At 34.8% G+C, this 24,419-nt stretch overlaps 1 protein-coding gene across 1 annotated transcript in view; it reads left to right on the forward strand.

The window, feature by feature from the left end:
• Window positions 1-24,419, forward strand: part of Ano3 (anoctamin 3) — a 279,126-nt gene that overhangs the window by 109,712 nt on the left and 144,995 nt on the right. The window contains exon 4 of the mRNA XM_008841730.1: window positions 1,792-1,910. Coding sequence (XP_008839952.1) covers window positions 1,792-1,910 — 119 coding nt within the window. The remainder of the gene's footprint in view (window positions 1-1,791; window positions 1,911-24,419) is intronic.

A 24,419-nucleotide genomic window follows, 5' to 3' on the forward strand; every position in this document is an offset into this window, starting at 1 on the left:
CATTTCCTTTGACATCTGCATTCTTATTCCCTATTGTTTTTTCTCTGAAGCTGTAACCATTGACATAGTTAATATTTTTCTTAAAGAATTAGATTTCTCTCTTAAATGTTTTATAAACAAAGGGGTTTATTAGATACTTAAATTTCAAGTCTGATTTATTTTACATACAGTAAGTGTTTAATAAGTAATTATGGTGTGTATAAAATGAAGTTTGCCTTAATCTGTAGGAAATACTATTTAATATTTACAAATATTATTTTAGAGTCCTATCCAGAGGTGTTTCATTTTCAATACAGCTTTTGCTAGCTTTATGACTTTATATGCTATTTAATTCCCAAGTGCCCTGGTTATTATTCCATAAAGGTAAAAGTCATACAAACTTCATATAGTCGTAATCAGTTTGAAGGAAATCATATACGCAACATTTTCTGACTGTAGGCAAATGGTAATTATCAATCACTTCCAGGTATGATAAATATATCCCATTAAATCACCAATACTTAGAGCATTTTTCCATAACTGGCTATTAATCATATCTAAAGACATGAGTTTCACAGTCTTAGTTTAAACCACTGTAAAGGTCAGAGTATTAGTATAAATCATCAGGTTTAATAATAATAAAGAAATTATTGCATGTTGTGACTAATTTTCTTTTGTACATTAAACCAACTGAAAAGACATGAAAGTCCTATTTAGACTCATTCACATCAAATTCATGTTGGATAGCTATCAACAATTTTCATAAAATAACTCTCTTCATGACATTTTAATTATTTGAAAAGGTTAATATATAATGTTTTGTCAGATTTAAAGGTGAAGAAGTATTTGTATCATGGAGGATGTGTTTCATAACGTTCATCAACAGTTCTTAGTTATGTTTACAGCCCTCGTAGTGATTTCCTGTATTATAATCATGCATTAATTAAATTTTTATCATAGACATTAGATATATGTAATTAACTGTTTTTTTCTTATAGAGTTTAAAAATATTTTATCTATTTTTATTTTATGTGTATGTGTGTACTGCCTGCACATAAGTAGCTGCACCATGTTGTGCAGCACCCGCGGAGGTCAAGAAAGAGGGTGTTGGATCCCTTGGAACTGGAGTTACAGACAATCTAGAGTTGCTCCGTGGGTGCTAGGAATCTAATCTGGGTCTTCTGCAAGAGCAGTCAGTGCTCTTAACTGCTGAGCCATTGCTCCAGCCTCAGTCTTACATAGTTTTATTATTTTAATAGTAACCGTAATTTATATTTTCCTTCCTTAGCAGCTGTAGTTTTACAATCTCCTAGTTTGTATCATCATGGTAACACTAATTAATATATCTTTTATGGTTTTCTTCTGTGGAGTTTCTTAACACTTTGGCCAAATAGAGATTTAAAAGCTTTCCAATTTTTAAGAAAACAAGCTTTATCTATTTTAACAAATCAAATAAATGGTTAAAATATATTCAATCTTTGTACATATCTTTATATACAAGTTAAAACAGAGAATGTGCTCCATATAGTTTCATGGTTGTGGGTTTATATTCAGAAAGACACATATATGTTAATTTAAGGAGCACAGATGTGTAGAGCTCATGTGAAAGTCATTCTCAATTTCCTAATTCACACAGCCCCAGACCACCTTTTATGTGATTGTTTTTGAGTTTAGTCTTTGGATAGCAGGAAAATGTCAATATTTTGTTTGACTAAAATTGAGAAAACGTAAAACATACAGAAATTAAGTGAGATATTTCTTAGGGAAAGAATAAAATGAAATTGTGTGTAACTTTCTCTTTCTCATTTTTAGCTCTAGGGAAAGATAAGGATTACATGGGTGAATCAGAACATGCTACCTATGACCGATCTCGTCTTCTTAATGACTTCGTTATCAAAGATAAGCCTGAGTCCAAGACCAAAGTTTCTAAGGTAATACAAACACAATTATTAACAGATTATTTTGCACAGTAATGTTTAAAACATTCAAATATTAGACTGCATGATTGGTTTTGTGCTGTAAATGTGAAAAAAAACCAATGTTAAAGGAGGTAAAGGACTCACACATGAAAAAGACTTTTTAAAATATGGACTGAGCTGTCATGGGACTTGTTACATGCTGTCACCATTGCTGTGAGTTCATATGTGTAAATGACCTGCTGTCTGGAAGACTCTATTTCCCTGCGGTCATCCACCACCTCTGGCTCTTACAACCTTCTGCCCGCCTCTTTCACAATGATTCCTGAGCCATGGGAGGCAGAAGTTTGAAATAAGTATCCTATTCAGGGGATTGCCGATAGTTAGCCAGGCTCAAGTGGATGGACCCACACTGAAGGACACTTGGACACAAAATTCAGACTCTATATATTGGTCAGGGGGCAGTAAGGAGAGGTATGGATAGGGAAGAAAATCTAAGCACTATTATAGTGTATTAAAATCACAACAAATCAATAAAATATTCCAATAAATAAAGAAAAACATGCTGATAAGTACAGAAAAAGATCTATTTTATTTTTTAGAAATCCATATATGAGTATTGTATTTGTATTATTTCTGTCCCTCCCAGTCCCCCCTCCAAGTCCTCCCATGTTCCCTCACTCCTCCTCAACTTCTTGTCTTCTTTTATTATCGTCGTGTATACATACATTTAGCAGTGTCCATCTAATGGTGCTTGTGTGTCCCTGTGTTTGGGGCTGCCCATTTGGGATTAGATAACAATGACGCTAATCCCTGAAGAAAATTGATACCGGCCTCAGTATTCATTCATTGCCTGCGGTTCTTCATCTTGAAGTGGGACCCTGTGATATTGTCTACATTTGCATTTCAACTAGTTTGGTCATTATGCAAATCTTATTAGACTATCATACTGTGGAGATTTCATTGATGTAGCTTCTGTATCATGTCTAGAATGCATTAAGTAGCAGTAGGTGCCATATCCCTCTGGCTCTTATATTCTTTCTGCTCCCTCTTCTGTGATGTTTCCCAAGTCTTAGGTATAGAAGTTGCATGTATCACTTAGGGCTGGACACCGCACGGCCTCGCCTCACTTATTCTATGCATTTGACCAATTGTGGAACTTCGTTTTTGCATTCATCTGTTGAGAAAGAAGCTTCTTTGATGAGACATGAGAGGTAAACTTCACTGTAAATATAAAATTACATATTTAGAACATAGTAAGAAATTACATTGGTCTTGGGAAGTGACAGAATTGGGTTTTGCCTTAAAGTCTATGAACTCTCAAGCCTTGTGTACTTTGCTATTTTTACAGTACAAGCATAATTTCCCTCCCATTAAGTGAGTTTTAAAACCAATTAGATTGCTGTTTAATAGTCCCATGATAAAAGTGCCACTACTAAACAATAGAGATAGTTTGCTGGGATATTAATTGTAGTTTATAGGCTCCATAGGAACATTGATTGGTTTCCTGCCCTGGCAGCTTGCCTAGTGTTATCTGATACTATAAGGTCCAGTCTTTTAGGAGGAGACTTCCATGTCAGTTCCAACTTAATTGCTCAAGTCCTGTAACTGAAATATGTCCTATCTTCAGCAGTAGGGCCTTACCTTCAATTCTGAGAAGCAATGAAAGGCTGTAGCAATAACCTGTGTTATTTTCTGAGTCTTTTGGACTACCCTCACCAGCAACTCAAAGGGAGGACTCTCCTGCCTGGCATTATGATTTATGTTGTGCAGCAGCATTCCAAAGAGTTATTTATGTGTGTCATATTCATTTATAGTAACAAACAATTATTTTATTATTTAAAATATCAAAGTTTTCATTTTTTAGTCTTTAATTTTTATTAACAACTAGAATTATACATATCTATGGGACACAATGTGTTATTTAAATGCTTCTATATATTGTAATAATCACAAGTGGGTAATTGAATATCACTACAACCATTTATCATTTCTTTGTGTAAAGAGAATTCAAACTCCTTTCTTATAGTTATTTTGCCATATGATACATTATTATTAACTATCATCACTCCATAATACATTAGGAAGCCAGAATGTAATACTTCTATCAAAATGTCCTTGGGCCTTTTAGCAACATACTCTGTTCTAAAGGCCCAAAATGTCAAAAGTATTTGGGAGCTCTTTTCTAATCTTTAAAATATTTTAGGGTTTCCTCTTCAGAGGGGAGGAATGTTAGAATAGCAAAAAGCCCCATAAAAATAAAATAAAAATAAATTTAAAAATTGTAACATTGAACCTTTTAATTTGAATTTTTAAACACTTTGTGAAGCTATAAAACTGATCAATGCTGACTGTAGCAACAGCTCATTGTTAAGAGAACTTGCACTTCTTCTCTTGCAGAGAACACAGGTTTGGTTTCCCGCATCCATTAAAGCTCCAGTGCTCTCTTCTGCTGTCCTCAGACACTGAGCACATGCATAGTACATACACACACATACATGCATGGTACATACACACACATACATGCAGGCAAAAGATTTGTACATTAAAAATAAAAATAAAATAAACTTTAAAAATGTTCAGTAATAATTCTTTCCGTGGAATTGATCCTTCATTTTTCATGAGTTTTCAGTGTCAACACGGCCTTAAACTATGAACATGGATTTACACTGTAAGATTAAATGAGATTTTAGTTCCAGTTACACTCAATATTGGATGTAAAAACTTGGCCACATTAGTTTCTCTCAGTGACCATTTTCCTAAAATGAAAAATGTGAATATACTGTCTGTTTGACAAAATTATTTGAAAACAAAATGGAAAGTATATGAAAGTGTATATTGCATAGTTAAGAATGACTGTACACAAGAGTTTTATAACAACTTGAAGGTTGAGAATACATAATTGAAATTATATTTCACTGACAAATGGAATACTGAAATGTAGTTTACCTTTAAAACCTCCTTAACTCACCAATCCCAACATTTCTCAAATGAAATAATTTTGCATATTCTTAAAAGCATTGGGGTGAGACCACCCAATATCAAATACCAAATTGACTCTGGTTTCTTTTATGATTGTGATAGCAACAGATTCATATTCCTTGCCTTTGATGCTAAGACAGATTTAGGTCAGAATAAGCTCAACTTTCTCCATTCTCTATTAAAGTGGGGATGTTTCTGGAAAGGGGGAGTGAAGGAAGGGAAGAATGTAGGGTGGAAAGAAGAAATGAAGGAAGGAAGAAAAGAAGAAAGGAAACATAAGGAAGGGTGATAACAAAGAAGGAAGGAATGAGCTGGAATATTTTGTTTATCCTAATAATATTTTAAGTTTTAATAGCTCATTCATGGATATTAGACACATGAATATAATTTCAGTTTGCTGTTAAATTCATTTGGTTTAGATTAATTTTCTGGTTTTAGTTGCAACTAAAGCACTTGCAAACAAATAGAGAAAGAATCAAATATCATTATGCTGTCATGGATGAGATCAAACCAGTAAATATATTCAGAGCTAATTAGTTTTGCCATTTTTTTTCTTTCATATTTGTATGGCTTTTGCTAAGAACCTTTCCTAAGTTATTTTACCAGTCTTGTCTTCTTCACTGTATATAGCTCACATACCTCCCCGAAACACTATTTCAAGTGAACTGATATGAGTTTTAAGATAAACTCAGGTATTGTGCCTTCGTGATCTTTGATTACCAGCTGGAAAAAAATTTACAACTATTCGAAAATGAACTAAGATTAAAATCTATTATTAGTTTCTCCATAATTTACCACATTACCAATAATTGACGACCATTTAAATTCGCTCACAATAACCATTTCCAAGTATCATTTTCACAAGACTTGAACTTTAGAGTGCTACGGTTAATAATAAATCTGGACTGAACATTTTATTTGGGTAGTAAAATAAGAAAATTTGGTTTTAGAAAAAAGGCACAGAAGTCCAAACCAAGAAATTTTAATTGCACGTCCTACTGAATCTACTTGGGTTCCTACCTTCTACTCCTACACATCTTCTGTGGCAGAGAAGCAGCCCAGCTGCCTGTGTAACTCACACTTCCAGTTTCCACTAAGGTATCAGCACTTTCACCCATTTCCTAAGTGAGGATACAGCAGAGATTCCGTTTACAAAGAGTTAACTTACAAAAAATGCTGGAAATCTCTCTAATTAGATGATTAGCAAAACTTAATATACCCTTGAAGGAGAGCATCATCTGCCTAGAAAATTCTTTGTGGTCATTTGTCAGAGGGACTCTCCATAAAAGCAATGGCCTAAATTTCCATTGTTGCCACTAGTATAGAAACTGTATTTTATAAATCTGTGACATTTCTTTTCTTAATACACCTAACCATAACATTGTATGAGCAAAATTAGGTATGGTATGATGACTCACATTCGTAACCTCAGCATTCAGGAGGATGAGGCAGAAACGTTGTGACACGTTTGAGCCTAAATTTCCATTGTTGCCACTAGTATAGAAACTGTATTTTATAAATCTGTGACATTTCTTTTCTTAATACACCTAACCATAACATTGTATGAGCAAAATTAGGTATGGTATGATGACTCACATTCGTAACCTCAGCATTCAGGAGGATGAGGCAGGAACGTGACACGTTTGAGGTCAGCCTATTCCACATAGCAAATAAGAGGTTTGCTAAACCTATATAACAATACCCTGTAAGAAAGAATGAAAGAACAAGAGGAAGCAAGGAAGGAAGGAAGGAGGGAGGGAGGGAGGGATGCATTTTAATTTGGATCTTGTGAAATTGCCAATATTCATTCATGACCTATAAGTAGCACTGATCAATATGTATATATTATTATATAAACATAATATAGAGAGTTTCAAATATGTGTATATATGACTACTTATATCATTATTCACTTTTGATAATTGTTCTGGTTACAATTTTCCCAATGCGTATTATGCATAACAACTTACAGAGATTAAAACCAACTGCACCATTAGCATCTGATATGATGAAATTATATTAATAAAATAATAAGATCTATTAGGAAGACTCTGCACAAACTGCAATCTAGGCTAGAGAAATATGGTAAGCCCTGGGCAGCTTCTATCGGCCAAGTGTTATGATAGAACTCAGAAAATAGAGATGCATAGCCATGGAGAAAGTCAAGGAGCTCCACAAACTAGAGACAACATTAAGTAAGGTCTAACTCACTGTTCAAAAAGCTTTCAGTTTTAAAATAGAATATATATTTTTAACATCTCACAGACACAGGGTAGGTGGAAATAGGCCATAGTCTTTTCTTAAACACATTCACTATTTTTTTTTGAGTTTTTACAACACCTACCATGAAGCAGTAGAATCTATTGAATTAGTTATGAGCCTCACTTTGGCCCAAAGACTGTTGACAGAAATGATGTGATGCCAGTCCTGAGGTTTAAGCTCAAATTCTCCTGGTCTTCCATTCTATCTCTTGGTATGCTGCAGCTATCAGATCTACACGTTAGAGCTAACTTTAAAAAAGAATGAGAGACCTCTTGTAACAGAGACAAATGAGTAGAGTTGTCCTAGCTGATATGGGGATATAAGATAATTTAACATCAAAGCTCAGGAAGGTTACATCCATGAGGAGTCTCAGCTGATATCAGCAGAGCTCCTAAGTGGGCATGACCTGTGCTTGTTATCATGAAGAATAATTTGGAAATGGCTTATTATTTTCAGCAAGTAATCATGGAGACAGCATAAATTTTGAAGGACAAAATATTGTCTAATATTAGTAATTAGCATAAAGTTAATTATTTAGGTTTTGGAAAGATTTGAAAATGTGTCTCTGATTTTCTGTAAAATTTTTGGTATTCATCTATTATTACAGAATCTGGGTATATTTCACACAGATAAACTGAAATCACATAATATTTAAGCAAAAGATTTAAATTCCCTGAAATGTTCATCTTTGGAATAAGTAAGGAAACTTCTCTCCAAGCCTGACCACCTGAGTTGAATCCCCAGGATCTACATAATGGAAAGAGAGAACCTACTCCTGCAAGTTGTCTTTGACCTCCACACACTTATGTCATGGCACGCAGGTACAGATGCATACACATACACATGTACACATGTACAAACACATGCAATAAATAAATATATGTTTAAAAATTATATTAGGGTAAAAACCCAAGATTCTAATTAATTGAAGTATATACTTACATCAGTGGCAGTCATAAACATTGATTAAATTTGGTAACATTTTTTTAAAGACAAGTCTATTTTCTTGAACACACGTGTATAACTGCGAAAGTTCAGTGCCAATTTAGTAACAAACACAAACATTCTCAGAAATGGATCACCTGATTTGATTGACTATAAGTAAAAGAGGTGAATGTCTTTTAAGGTCATTTGGGAAAAGACTGTCTTTTTCTGCTTCATTAATGCAAATAGCACCATGAACACTTGAACTGAAGATCCTGTAGAATACTGTACGATCCTCAAAGTACAATCCTCAGGGCTCTTTCTTCAAGCAGCCCCATGTTCTGTACCAGTTAATGCCTTTGGATGAGGACAATTTTCAGACAGCATGTATAGTCAAATTAGAAGAGACAAGTCTATGTAAGCAAGTCCATGGCTCCTGTCAAAGATGATGATAAAGCCTTTATTCCTTCCTCTTATCACAGAGATGCAGAAACTGGCTAAAGATATCTCCAAGTACGATTCTATGGTTATGAATCTATTTCCCAAAATGAGATTTCTCTTTTGAAAGGATGCTGAGTATCAGATTGGACAAGGAAGATGTTATAGACAGGAAAATCTTGACATGAATATTTTAGCAGCTCATAAAAATTGGATCACAAGGCCATTCAGCTTGATTGTATCAAGTGTCAGGGGCTAATGTGGCTAATTTTCTGTAAGAATGGAGACACAGATCATGTGCTGGAGGAGGTAAGAAAGATATCACTTCTGCAGACTCCTAAAATGTGCTTTTCATGTGGACATCGCTAAGAGTTTTTTAAATTATTTATTTAATAACCACATACTTAGAAGAAGAATTCCATTACATCAGCTTTGACATATTCAATAACAATTTTCTGAGCTAGGATGCATCTCTTACAAAATTGGCTGTACATTTTAGGTTTACTGTTGAATTATTACAGTTATACAATATTGTATCTGGGCATACTGTATAGCCTTAAACACCCAAAAGGAAAGTATAACCAAAGATTAAAGAGGCCAATATAATTTCTTAAGGGTCCATATGCATAGCTAAAGGCTACATAACAAGCAACAATGCCAGACAGGCGATATCCTTCTTTTGAGTTGTTGGCCAGGGTGCTCAAAGGGACTCCCAGATAGTAACCCAGCATAGAACTGGGAAAATGAACAGCAGACCCCAATCTTATCTAAAGGAATATTTACAACTGATTACTGCTAGATGAGGAACAGCTGACCCTCCTTAAACAAAGACCTTTTAGATAAGCTGACTAGATTCACCAGTAGGGCAAGTAATGGGAAATGGCTGGGGTTGCTGACAACACAGCAGACAGTAGCAGGGATATCAGAATATAAGGGCTCTAGTGGGGGGAGGGAAGCAATGGGACGGTGCTATCTGGATAGTGGGTGTATAGTCAAATGAGATGGTTTGGAATGTTCTGTGTGATATACACACAAAAAAAATCAACACATTTTAAAAATGTACTGTATTTGAGGAGGAAGCATGGAAATTTATGTCATGCTAATTAGTAGAGGTGATAAACATTACCATTGAAATCTGCCTGATGACTTTACAGACATACATAGGCACCAAGGATCCGAGTGCAACCGATTATGACTATTAGTAATCAGATACATACAGATTAGAGATGCAAGCGCCAACATCTCAGTGTTAATAGCAAAAACAATGAGTCTTTCTACAAGGTACAATATATTCTAAAATGAAATGGAGATCTTTTTTAAAGGTTGAAAACTCATCTAATTTTATGTCTTACAGGGCTTATACTGAGTTCAATGGTAATTAGTAGATGTGAAAAACATTATCATTGAAATCTACCTGATGACTTTATATCCATGCTCAGATGCCAAGGAGCTCAGAAAATAATTGACTGTGATGACTTTTGTTTTTATAAATGGCTCTTTGTCTCTAAAGGATATACAGGGCTTAGTTCTCTGAACTTACTACTATTATATACTACTGTACTATGGGTTTTCCAGAAATTATAAACATAATGTGTGATTTAAACCATGACTGGATTTATTACTTTTTCTTTTTCATTTATTTATTATTTATTTAATTATTTATTTATATGTTTATTATTATTTATTTATTTCCTTATTTTTTCTGGGTATTGATCATTGGGTCCTGAATATTCCAGCTAATCTTTTTCTTACTGGGCTATATCTTCGGCCTCATTTCCATGTTTGTTTTGAGACAGGGTTTCACTAACTTGCCAAAGCTTGTCTCATCTATATACAAGGGATGTCATGAACTTGCAGTTCTCCTACCTTAGCCTCCCAAGTAGCTAAATCAACAGGCTTAATCTACCTGCCTGGACTATGTAGATTCTTTAATTGGAACATTATCCATTGTTCAAAATACAGTGATCGTTGCATGAGAGTGGGTTGCATAGCCATAAATTCAAACATACACTAATCAAGAATGTTCAGAAAAATAATCACATCTTTAGTGAACATGTAAAGATTTTCTTTTCTGATTGTTTGACCTTGAATCCTACAATATGGCAACTATTTCTGTGACATTTGTATGCTATTAAGTGTTATAAGTAGTCTAGACAATATGTATAAGTTATATGCAAACTATATAATTTCATACAGGGATTCAAGTTCTGGACCCGTTCCAGTCTGAATGACTGAGCTAAGATCATACACTCTATTTACATTTTTGGTTAGTGAGTTCCTAAATGAGGTACTTAAAATTTCTACAACTTTAGAATATGAAGTCATCATTAATATAATTTTTAAAAATATCATGTGACAAAACATACTTTCAGTGTTTAATTTTTATATTGTATATAGAACAAACAGAAAATCAGTGTAATGTATTGATCTTTTTGTCCAATGTTTGACAATTAACTTCTTTACTAATGCAAAGAAAACTCAAGGAACACCTTGTTTTATCTTCAGAATAGTCATCTAATTCTGAGGAAGACATTATTTTCCTGCAACCTTACGTCCTTTTAAAGACATACTTTACACTCAGAACTTTCCATTGTACATAGTTGTACATCAAATGTGATTTATGGCAGGAGAGTTCATTTTAGCTTATGGTTCCAGAAGGAGAGTCCATAATTGTTGGGGAGGTATGGCAGCAGGTGGACAGTTCAGGAAACTACCTGATCATATCATCTGCAAACTGGAATCAGAGAGGCCTGGAAGTGGGGCAAGGAGATGAACTCTCAAAGCCACCCCCAGTTACATAAGTCTTCCTGCAAGAATCTACCTCCTAATCTTCCGTAACCTTCCCAAAGAGCCCCACCAGTGGAAATTCATGTTATAAAATGTGAGGCTAAAGGGGACCTTCTCATTCAAATTACCACATTCCACTTCCTGGTCCCCATAGACTCATGGCCATATCATAATGCAAAGTGCATTTAGTCCTTCTTCAAAAGTTCCCATAATCTTTCACAATCTCAACATTGTTTAAAAGTCCAAAGTTTGTATGACTATGGCTCTGTAGCTGGTGTAACCACAGTAGGTATCAGTATGGAGATCTCATAGAAACTAAAAATAAATCTACCATATGATCTGGTCATAACACTCCTTGTCATAGACCCAAAAGACTCATTCAACTACAGCCATGTTTGTTGCTGCTCTTTTCACAATAGCTAAGAAATGGAAACAAACTAAATATCCCTCAACTGTCGAATGGGTAATGAAACCGTGGTTCATTTCTATAATGGCGATCACCCCAGTCGTAAAGAAAAATGAAATCATGTTATTTGCAGGTAAATGTTGAAATGTATTCACAATACTTGATATTCCATTGCCATTTTAAAATCTTATTTAGATAATAATTGAGGTAGTGGAACTAGGAGTTGAAGAAATCATGACTGTGTCTCTCGAAGCTGGAGTTTCAGTTTGAGACACTGGAAAATGAGAAGGACTCAAACCTTCAGCATTTTTTCCAGTGAAGTTTGTAAGGAACATTTTGATGTCTTTCCATTAATGTGCCATTGCACTTTAAATGCATCACCTCATCTAATTATCACAATAATAGTAGGCAGTTCTCCTTTTACTAGTAAAGACAGATTAAGGAACTATACTTCTTGTCCTCTGGAATAAAGGACAGTAATTTGTCTCCTTAACTAGAGACTCTGCTGTTTCTGCTTCCAGTTCAACAGTTACTACAGGAAATAGACCTGCCTCAATCATCCCTAAAACCTTAAATCATTGCTCTGCCAGGGCTGCTCTACATTTCCATATTTCTTTGGCTAACACACAATATCCCAGAACTATATGGATTTGTCTGCAGTTTGCTCTTGCACCATCTGTGTAAAAATGGGAGGAGAGATTGTTACAAGTATTTGTAACCTCAGTATGAGGAATAGTGTCTTCATTTGGGATTATACAATAATCAGTGAACTGACTATTTTCAAAGACGTTTACTAAAGAATAGGAATTCCCCTTGCTAGTTTGAAAAGAGAAAGAAATGCTGTAAAACTCCAGGGAAATCAAGACAGAGACGCATTTTCACATTTTCAGTGTGAGAATAAAACTAGTGGAGTTGCAAGGTAAATGCCCTGAAGATTACAAAGGAAAAATTTTGCCTATTTTGGGAGTCCTTTCACAAGTATTACAAAGAATGAAACAAGATTTCGAGGACGTTTCCCCTCTGCTAACAGCAACACTTTGATACTTAGACATATAGCAAGTTTTCCTAATGACTAATTTTTTAAATTAATAACTTTAATAAATTTAATAATTAATAACTTGTTTAATCATATTGTTAATGAAAAGATATTTTTTCAATTTAACATTAACAACTTGTGTGTGTGTTGTGATCCTATTTACCCCATTATCCTATTTTATCCTCCTCATCTCATTTATACTTTCCATCTAGACTGCCTGCTATTCCATGTCTTTCTTTCTCTCTCTGACCCCTCTTAGTTTGATTAGTATTTCTTGGATGAGCATGGGTACAGAGTTGTTTACTATAGTATGTGCAATTTACAGTGGCTATAACACTGATAAAATGGGCACCCCATCCATTGGCAACCATTTGCTGCCATTAGTTCCTTCTTGGAGAGGAATGCAGCCCATTGAGTTTCTTCCCAGTCCATGTTGCAACATTATGCTGGATAGTTTTAGTTGTCAAATTGACACATGAGTAGATGGAGTCTCAATTGGGGAATTGCTTCCATTGGACTGGCCTGTGGCCATGTCTGTGGGGAAATTTCTTGATTGTAATTGATGTGGGAGGGAGGTCCCTGACCACTTTGGGCAGTAACACCCCTGGGCTGCTAGTCCTGTATTGGATAAGAAAGCAGGTTGAGCACAGGTTGGGTGACAAAGCAGGTAAGCAGTGTTCCCCGTGGCCTATGCTTCAACTACTGCCTTCAGGTTCCTGCCCTGAGTTCCTACCTTGGGTGATGAACTGTGATCTGGGAGATGTAAGCCAAATAAACCCTTTCCTCTCCAAGTTAGTACTAGCCAGAGTGTTTTGTTACAATAATTGAAAGCAAACTAGAGCAATATCTGAGTCCAGTCTGTGCAAGTCTTTTGTAGGTATCCACAGTACCTGTGCATTCAGGATTGCAACAGCCATATCACATACAGAAGATAATATGTTGTATCACTTATCCCCATTCTGTGGCTATTATACCCTCTCTGTTACCTTGGGGGAGGTGATATAAATGTTCCATTTAGGTCTGAGCACTCAACAGTCACATACTCTCAGCAATTTGATCCCTGATAAGTCACAATAATAACTACCACTCACTGCAAAAAGAAACTTCTTTGCCAAGGCTGGGATAAGAGCTAATCGACGAATATATACATGAATATTTAGATGACAGCTTTGCTATGTGTCCGTTTAGCAAAACAACAGTAGCTGATTTTGTCTAGGACCTATGACTTCCCAGCTTCAGGCTTTTGGCTAGGTTGACAATACCAAGCATGAATTCCATCCCATGATCAAATCACTAATTTATTTGCTTTTTCCCTGACTACATCAGAATCATCTCAGAAGGTGTATCTCCTATGGAATCTTTCAGGAAAATTTAGGTATAAAATGAGAGATGCAACAATATGTGTGTGGCAATTTTGCACACAGTGATTGTAGTTATCTACCATGCATCATTTAAAGGTCTTAAACTTGCGTTAAAAGGTCTTAAACTCTCTCTGGAGAGAAGGCTCAGCAGATAAGAATACTGACTGTTCTTGCAGTAGACCCAGGTTTGAATCCCAGCACCCACATGGCAGCTAACAACTGTCTGTAACTCCAGTTCGAGGGGATCCAACAGTCTCTTCTGTCCTCCGCAGGCGTTGTACAACATGGGTGCACTTATCTACATGCAGGCAATTACAATGGATACAATTAAAATAAAAATAATAAGTAAAATATTTTTTAAAAAAGGTCTCACAGGGCTGGAGAGATGGCCCAGCGGTTAAGAGCACTGACTGCTCTTACAGAGGACCCGGGTTCGATTCCCAGCACCCACATGGTGGCTACAAACCGTCCTTAGGTCCAGTTTCAGGGGAATCCAAAGCTGCCTTCTGACCTCTGAGACATTGCATGACACGGATTCACTCACATATGTGCAGGCAATACACTCACACACAAAAAATAAAATAAAAATAAAAATAAAATGAGGTCTCAAACTTGTGTGTAAAGTTAAACATTCTATTTGATTATGCTGTTACACAATTACTGAATAATTCAAGGCCATATCCAGTAACTAGTTGTTTCTTGGGACCAGTGTCTTGTCAGGCCCAAGTCTAAGCTGTTCTGTAGAGGAATTTTTGACAGAAATAATTGCAGTCTCCCACTGCATCTCATCACAAGAGCAATAATCACAGTGGGGTGAAGTGTTGAATTTTGGTTGTTTACTTGGCTTTTGATAATAGTTAATTCTGCGTGATTTAGAATACAATCACATCAGCCCCAGAACAAATAAATACAAATTGTATGGTTTTTGAGAAACCATCAATTAATTTCTTTTTTATCTCTCTTCATTGAATAAGAATACGAGGCAGTTCCCAATAAAAGCTTAAAAAAGGAGGAAATCCACTTGGTTATCAAAAAACTTAACTTGGAAGTCATATTTGTCAGACCTGTATTATTTAAACTAAAAATATCTCCTAACTTCTCTGTCAATCTACCCAGTTCATTCAAATAATATATGTAATGATTTATTAAAAATTGACAGTAAAATCACGAAAATGTCACTGACATTATAGGATTAAATGTCACTTAGGTGACTCATACACAGACACTATTAACCAATGACACATGAAGGCAGCCTTCTACTGCACCTAGAGTCACCCACTAAAATAAATTAATGGAAAGCAGTACAGAAGTTCTTATAAAGGGTTGCATTGTCTCTTCTTTTTAAGTCATTATTCATATCTAGGCATTTAAAGAGTTGCCTTAAAACCCTCCAGTCAAATGCTTTCTGCAGCATTCAATATGTAAGACTCTAGCTAATGGAAAAAGCAGGCGGTGGAGGCAGAACTTTCAGCTGTCATGCTGAAAAGTGCTCTAAAGAAGATTGTCATTTGAGACTGTTGTCAGCAATGAAGGATTCCAAATGCAGCTGAACCCAGAATTCTGACTGTGGTATGTTTAAAAGTGCTTCAATCTAGGAATTCTATATTACTTTTCTGTTTATTTAAACATGCATACAGAAGCCAATTAAGATGAACTGATTTTCAGAATTGAAAATGAAGAATTTTTTAAATGTCTAGGTGCTAGAAATATATCTTTAGAAATGAAATACTGTGATCTGAATCTCTTATTTGATAATCATCAACGTTTATCTTGCATGTAAAATGATTATGACCTCTGTGAACTTTTGACTGTTTCTAAACATATTACTATTGATTACATTGAAATAGCCCCTCACACATGCTTTTCTAAAATAGTTCTTGATTCAGCTATGCAAAATATTATATTCGTAGTAATAAAAAATGAGTATTTTTATGGTACTGTTTCATACAAGATTTTTTTTAATGTCTGTCAAGGTGTAAAGTGTGAGAAGAAATGCTTTATGGAAGAATATCTGAAAATTAAATCATAAAATGTGTAAGTAATCAGTTGTGAACTTGGCAAGGATGTAAGATAGACAATAAAATGTGTTCAACCTCACATCTTTATTTTTCATGTTTTTAAAAATTGATTTTTAAGAAAACTTACCATTTTCTCTGTCTGTGTTTCCATTTATTTGTTTAAAAAATAGCAAATGATTCCATTCTGAAAGTCTCCATCTACACTCAAGGTTAGATCACTTAAAATGATAGTCATTCATAGGGAAAGAAGTGCTTATTTCTTTAGAAAAATAAATACTTAAAAGATTACTTATATAATAGTTAAAATGCAAAAAATCAATGGCTAGAAAAAGGCATATGCAAATGTATTCTCTGTAAATTAATTCTAAGGGGAATATTTAAAACTCACAGGCTAAAAAGCATTTATTGCATTAAAAACAGAACAAAAAAAATCACAGTCCAAGCTTCATCAATAAATTACTATACTGAAAGATGCTTGACTTTGGTTCTTCATTTGATAAATATGATAATCTATTATTTTGAATAAAAAATTAAGAAAACGGATATGAGATATTTCAAGATAATACTTGGTCAAATGTTTGTTACATTATGCAAATTCAAAAAGTATTTTGTTTCTAAATTGCCCTTATTTATATGTTCTATTTTGAAGCAATTTATACTTGTTTAATAATTTTTATTCTTTTGTGGATATGTCTTATTACATGAAGTTTGGAGTATGCATGTCCGATAACTCAGGCATTTTGGATCCAATCTGAAGACTTATATTCAACAATTATTTGGTTTTCTTCTTTGTAATCATGATATTGTAGGACTCAGTGAAATATACATATTTATAGAATATTGCAAATGTAAAAATCATTGATTCCCATTTAAATAAAGAAACTAAAATTTCTATGAGGATAACTTATATAGAAGATAGTAGGTATGATAAATCATTTAGAGCAATTGTTTGAACCACTTGAAAAAATAAGAATGCATCTTTTTTTCTATTTGTATTCTTTTTCTTCATTAAATTAATATTAGCTACAAGTATAGAAATAACTTCATATCTGAGAAATTCTTTTCAAAGAAAAGTATACGTTATATAATTAAATTTGATATACATAAAAAATACATGTTTCACTTTCCTAAAAGCAGAAATATCACTAATTTCACATCCAACTACAAATTTTTTTCTTTTGACATTTCTTTCTCGAAAGATGTGAGATTATATTCAATGATATTTCAAACTCAAGTCTCACATTTTATGAAATTTGGAATGCAACTAGTTTTTAAAAAATATTTTAAAAATGCTTCTTTTTCTAAATAGATAGACCTTATAACAGCGGTTTGCAAACTAGTGACTATAAAAATTACCTTAAAAGTAGTCAAAAAATAAAAGACGGTCTTCACCTTTGCAGATTCTGATAGCAGTAGTTTTTGGCTGTTTTTGCTTCCCCCGCACCCCACTGAGACCCAAGAATTGCACCTTTAATAGGTGATGCTGAGATAGTTTATACAAGTATCTTATTTGAGATCCATTTATCTGAATTTGTCCTTACTTAATTCACAAGTCCAGCCAACCATTGCTATACTCTACAATTTATTGATGAAAAGAAAAGGTTCCTCCCCCTATTTCCAAAGCTTACAGCCTACAGTCAGGAAAAAAGTCAAACCACCAGAAAAGTATTTACTGGTTGTCGTACTCTGGGCAGGGTTGTAGAAGGGCTGCTACCCTGGTGAAACAGCTTATCAAGAGGATACTAAGCATGAGAAATGAACAATGAGAAATCAGCACAGAGAAAAGTGGAGCAATAAGGCATCAAGGCAGAAGCATTGCTTCAGTGAGGTTTTGGATGTGTGATATTGGCTTATGTGGCAGGAAAACAGACTGAGGGTAACCCAAGATGAGAGTGGAGAGAAGCTGATAGGTGCAGTGCTGCAGGCATCTGTGATGAGAGCTGAGATTCTACTCTAAGTCTAAAGGACCCTGAACAGGTATGCACCCATAAGGTCACTGAAAGTGAGGGTAGTTTGACCAAGAATAACTACATGAGGTGAGCATAGACGTTTCCCATATGGATTGGTGGAAGCCATTCCTATATCAAAACACAGAGGGATATGTATTAAAGACAGAATTATGACTGACTACTTTATGACATGAAAATAAGGAATGAAAACGGAGTTCAGAAAGCAAAATTAAGATTATGTGCATATGCATGTGAGAGCTCAATAGCAGCAGTGGGGATAGAGATAATTTGTAAATGTCCTTCATTTTTGTTTTCAGCAATAATATATGTACATTATTATAACATTTAAAATTTTTATATCTAAATATTTTTTAGTTTTTGAGATAAAAATCATGCTTAATTATTGATAGATTTGTGTGTGTTCACTTATGGTAGGAAATATATAAAGTACACTCCATCTAAAGTGAATATGTGTTTGCTACCATTAAAAGGTTCACCATTTTTTAGAGACAAAAATCAAAACATAACAAAAATCCAAGCAGGTGCCTTAAGGGAATTGTGTTTAAATGTTAGTGTGAGTAAGAATAACCTTTTTCAACAGTATTTTGAGATGTCAACTGCTTCTTTCACAATCAGGCTGTTTATAAGCCTTGATTATCCTTAACCCTACCCACACCCAGGAACCTTTTGCACATGAAGTTTCCTCGATCTAAGAATGCTTCTCTTCTATTCCCGCCTCTAGGGCTCTGAATATTGTTTTCCTTCTCAGCACTTAATTTTTGCTGTTACAAAACTAACATTCTTTTTCCATCCCCTCGTAATGACAAAAATATCACTAATTTATAAGATGCTCTCCTTGATCTTTCCTAAATTTCTCTCAAGGGAGAGGGGCTATGGAGTATTTTTCATTGTAATTATAACACCTTGCATTGTAATTGTGTCATAAGAGGAATGCAGGATAAATTGTAATGTGAGTGGATTCATGAAAGTAGACATTAGGAGAGCATTGTAATTTTATGTAAAATAGATTTACTGGTATGATTGTCAAAAGTGAAGTATATGGAGAAGAAGGAAAACAAGCCTACATTTAAAAATGGAAATTAACTTTATTTGTATAAATTCATATTAATGAAATGATCAGAGAAATTAAGGAAAAAATGTAAAAACAAGTATATAATTTTCATGATTATGAATCATAGCAAAGGAAAATTTAGAAAATTTAAGTTCAAGTCATTCATTGGTTGAAAATAAATAAATAATGATATATCCATAAAACTGAATAGTCTTCAGCTACTAAAAGCACAATGAGATTTGTCCAGGGTATATTGTTAATCCTCAGGTGGTCTGATGGTACTATACAGAAAATATAAGCATATGAATTTTTGGTATTCTCTACCCCCTTGGAATTATCATGTCAAGGGCTCCAAGACTTGATTCAGGAATGTTTGGTCCCCCTTGAGTGAAAAATCAATAAGCTATGAATCAGGAATGAGATATATGTTGGTGCTTCCTGATGTTTTAATCCAACATCACTTCCTTAACTGACTCTTTCTCTGCCTTGTGCTAGCCAATTAGAATTCTCCGTCCTCAGGGTGGGATTGATGGCTCAGTCCTTAAGATCATTTGGTACTCTTTTATGGTAGCAGAGTTTGGTTCTCCCTATGCTTATTAGGTGTCCCACAACACCTGTGACTCCAGCTCTACATAATCTGGCAACCTCTTCTGGCATCTCTGTCCACCTACACTGAAATGTGCTTACTGGCACATAGGCACATGCACATATACAAATAAATTTGTTTTTAAAAATAATTCTCGGGGCTGGAGAGATAAAACACTGGTTGTTCTTGCAGAAGACCTGGGTTTGAATCCCAGCACCCACATTGCAGCTAACAGCTGTCTATAAGTCCAGTTGCATTGCAAGGGACCTGACAGCCTCTTCTGTCCTCTTCAGGCATTGCACAACATAGGTGTACTTACATAAATGCAAGCAATACATTCATACACATAAAATAAAAATAATAAATAAAATATTAAAAACAACAATTTTCCAACTTCTTGACTATAATTACAGATACAGTGATGGATAGTATTCCATGCTAAATTGCAGTCTGGGGACATCTCTTAAAACTTTAACAGGAAAAGATGCTCCATGGCCAACAAGTAACAGAATATTCTTTTTCATAGTGTTCAAAAAATAAAGAGTATGCCAATAAATTTGGGTTTCTATACCCAGAGACTTCATGTAAATGAATCAAAGCAAATTGCAATGCTTTCTTTTGAGTAATTGACAAAAGTAAACAAATGAGTGAAAACTAGCCTTGGTCAATAACAAATCCCCACCAGCATGTTGATTATGTAAGTACGGACTTCCTACATCATCGTGTGCAAATAAGAAAAAAGGTTCACTTCAGCCAGACATGACTTCCCTCACTTTGCTTCTGGAACAACCTACTGAAGCTTCCTGATTGTACTGTCGGAGTTCTTGAAGCTCCTCTGATTCTGAGTGATGTCCAAGTCATGAGTTGTTCTTAGCCAAATAAACTGCCAGGTTTATATGACTAAAGTTTCTCCTCAAAAGTAGAAAGGAAAAAGAAAATGAACGCCACGACATTAAATAGAATTATGAGCTGGAGATGGAGAAGAGATGTGATTGTGGCTGGAGAACGAATCTTGAGCGGGCATTTGGATCTGCTTAGCCTAGTTCTGGACAGTGGAGTGATAAAGAGCAGAAGGAATTTCACTATATCAACATAAAAGTCTTTATAGTTTGAGAGCAGCTGTGATTTCCTCGTTTTATGGTTTATCTTGAAATGGAAAGAGTCCTGATTAGAACATAGGTATCCACGATATTCTGTGTAACAAGAGATTTCATAGCAGTATACACAAAACTATGTGTGTATACCTTTGCTAAGTATTGCATATTATAAGTCATATGTAATATATGACTACACATGCAGCTGAATCCATAGCTTGAGAGAAAGAAGTGACATTTTGGAAGTTTTAAGTGCACTTACTTCTGAGCTATTTTCCTCATATCTCACTTCCTCTTTCTCTCCCCCTTACTTTCTGTCTCCTATCCTCTCTCATCTCTGCTTTATTCCTCTTCTGTCCTCTATCGCCTCTTTCTTGGTTTTTAACTACTGAACACAGGGTTTCGCATGCTAGGCATGTACTGCACTACTGAGCTTGATCCCTAGTCTGGCATTTCTTTCTTCTGTGTTCATCATGCATTATGGAAAGAACAAAAATGTAAGTTGACTGTAAAAAGTAAAAGGGAGTTCCGAGTGGCATCATAGAAACAGAGGAAATAGTGTGAATTTGGAGGAATAACAAGCAACGGTTGTGAGATGGGTTAGATCATAAACATGTGCCAGGGACAAAACAAGAGACATGCTTAGCGACATGACACAGTGTGAGGAGAACTCAGCTGGAGAAAGAGTGTAGTCAATGGAAAACTATGGAGTGTTGTAACAAGCTCTACATGGGTGCCTGTGTTGCCTAATACCGTTAATCAGAGACTGAGGCATTCCTTAAAGTCACAAAGCAGTCTCATGTCTGAGCTGTTTCCAGTCAGATGACCCACTGCTGCTGAACAATAACAAAGCATCATTAAAATACATCAGAGCTGCATTACACATAATTCTGTTTCCATGCTGATTTCTTACATAAATGACAAAATGAAATTTTCCGCTTAGCTAATGCCTCAGTTTGATTTTAAGGGCAAATGCCAGTGGTGAGGATCTGTTGTTTATGCAGCACAAAGTGTCAGGCTGTGGTCTCTTAAAAATCCAATGGTAGTAATAGGCACAAAATTTTAAAGTACTTCTAAAATTACTTGAGCAAATGTTATGTTCTAAAGTACATAGGGCAATACTGTGAGATAGGAAACAAATTTTGAGCATACTTTATTAATATAAATCCATCAGTGCAACACTAGTCTTTTGAACTGGGCCCATAGATTTGAATCCTGACACTTTTTTTGTATGTTGTGTGATATTGGAAAATTGTTTAAATCCTCAGTAACTTAGATTCCTTGCCTCTATAGTGTGGAACAGATGGCAGTAGCAGGTGATACATGTCCCTTACTGGCTATTACGGGGAATCAATAGAGTATACATTTAGATTCTAAAAGCTGAGAATATAGCTCAGTGGCAGAGCATATGTATAATACACACAAAGCTTCAACCAAACAACAAAGAAAAATAAAAATAAAAATAGAATGTTTCTGGATAGTTATGGGATTGGAGAAATGGCTGGATGGGTAAAAATGTTTGCACAAGCATTAGGACCTGATTTAAAACTCAGCACTCACATAAAAAGCAGGGTGTGACTGATTGCATCTGTAACTCCAGTGCTGTAGGGGTAAGGGGAGAAAGAGAGGATCACTGGGCCTTGTTAGCACCCAGCCATGCTCCAGAATCAGTTTGAGACCCTGTCTTGATTGAACAGATACCTGACTTCCTCCTCTGACCTCTGAGCCCATGCACACAGCATGCATACTGCACCCACTCTTGTATATATGCCACAGGCACACTACTCTCAAACACATATATACACACGCATTCACACACATGAAATAAATTTAAAAACCAAGAAATATTCATTTTATTAAAATAAAAAATTATATGGTTTTAGAGGTTAATAGTGTGTTCAAGAATTGTACCACAGTGAATGGCAGCTGTCCATCCCACAGATTCTCTATATGAAATGGGGGTGAAGCTAAGACTAGGGACAGGGGAGACAGAAGAAAGGAAAGTCTTAGAAGTTTGCAGAACAAATAAAAAGGATCCAGGAAAATATGCTCTGAAGAAGAGATGCCTATACTGTACCGGTGGCATAAAACCCTTCTTGTCTTTCCTTTCTGTAGATGGCAAGCTCTCATTTCTTCACTTTCTCCACAGGTCAGATTTTTAGGAGGGAAATAAACAAAATGAGCTTCATAGTGTTATATATTGTAATATAAAGAAGGTCTAAAACTTTGATTAAATTCTATCTGCAATGTAAAGCAAGTGGCAATTTGAAAGGGCTTGAGTCTGTTCATAATGGAGTATAGTTACTAAATTTATCAGATATTTGATGGTAAAGGAAATGGAGACTAACATAAGGCACCTGATACAAGAGGATTGTTTAAAACGGAGAGAACAGAGGATTAACAAAAACATGCCCAGTTATTGCTTCAAGAAATTTCTATGAAATGTGAAACTGAAGACTACATTAAAAAATAAAAATATCTTAAAACTGGCTGTGGTGGCTTAGGCCCGTAGTCCCAGCACTCAGAAGGCAGCAACAGGGGGATCACCGAAAGGTTTAGGCCAGCTTGGTGTGTACAGTGAGACTCGGTTTCAAGCAAGAAAACCCAACATTGATGAGCCCCCCCAATCTACTTCATTTAAACTCAGTTTTTCTCTGTTAAGTGATTCTTGATTCGTGTGGAATAATGGAGATTATAATTGAGATCTGAGATTGATTTTGTAGGATACACATAGGTTGACTTTTCCTTTCCCTTTGGATTTATCTATTTAGAAGTAGATTGGACATGGACATTTTATTGATGCATGCAATAAAAATGCTCTAATAAGAAATTACTTGATCTCAGATGTTTCCCTACCTGTATATAAGGAATCCATCTCTCTATCATCTATCATCTATCTATCTATCTATCTATCTATCTATCTATCTATCTATCTATCATCTATCTATCATCTATCATTTATGTCATCTCTCTCTACCTACCTATATATATCATATATAGAGATAGATATAGATATAGATATGTAAAGTTCTTATTGTATGTTATATTGTCTAAAATATATTTAATACTTGGTTAAAGATACAGCTCATTATTAGAATATCTAGATTGCCTAAAATATCCAAATTTCCAAGTTCAAACTCCAGTACCACCAAAACATATAACAAAATATATTTAACTTTGTAATTTTCCTTTTATAGTAATTGTACAAGGTAATGGATTTCAGTTGAATGCTTTCATATATGTATATAATAGATTTTGATAGTATTCCACCCCCATTATCTGTTTTTCTTATAGCCCCCTGGTCCCCTTCCTCTTCTCAAATACTTATTTTTTAAAATTTAGATTCAACCTAAGAGAGAACCTATGAAATATTTGTCTTTCTGAGGCTGGATTATTTAATTTAGCATAATGATCTGCTGTTCTTTGCATTTTATTCAATGACATATTTTTTCATTACAAAGCTGTTTTAATATTTTTATTTATTTACTCTTTTATTAACTTTCAATTTTTAAAAAAATATTTAATAATCATATAATTAGAAGAAGCATTTCATGACAACAGCATTGACATATTCAATAACAATTCCCAGAGCTAATATGCATCTCTTTC

Source organism: Nannospalax galili, unplaced genomic scaffold (genome assembly GCF_000622305.1).
Source record: "Nannospalax galili isolate Female #2095 unplaced genomic scaffold, S.galili_v1.0 scaffold481, whole genome shotgun sequence".
Classification (NCBI taxonomy): Eukaryota; Metazoa; Chordata; class Mammalia; order Rodentia; family Spalacidae; genus Nannospalax; species Nannospalax galili.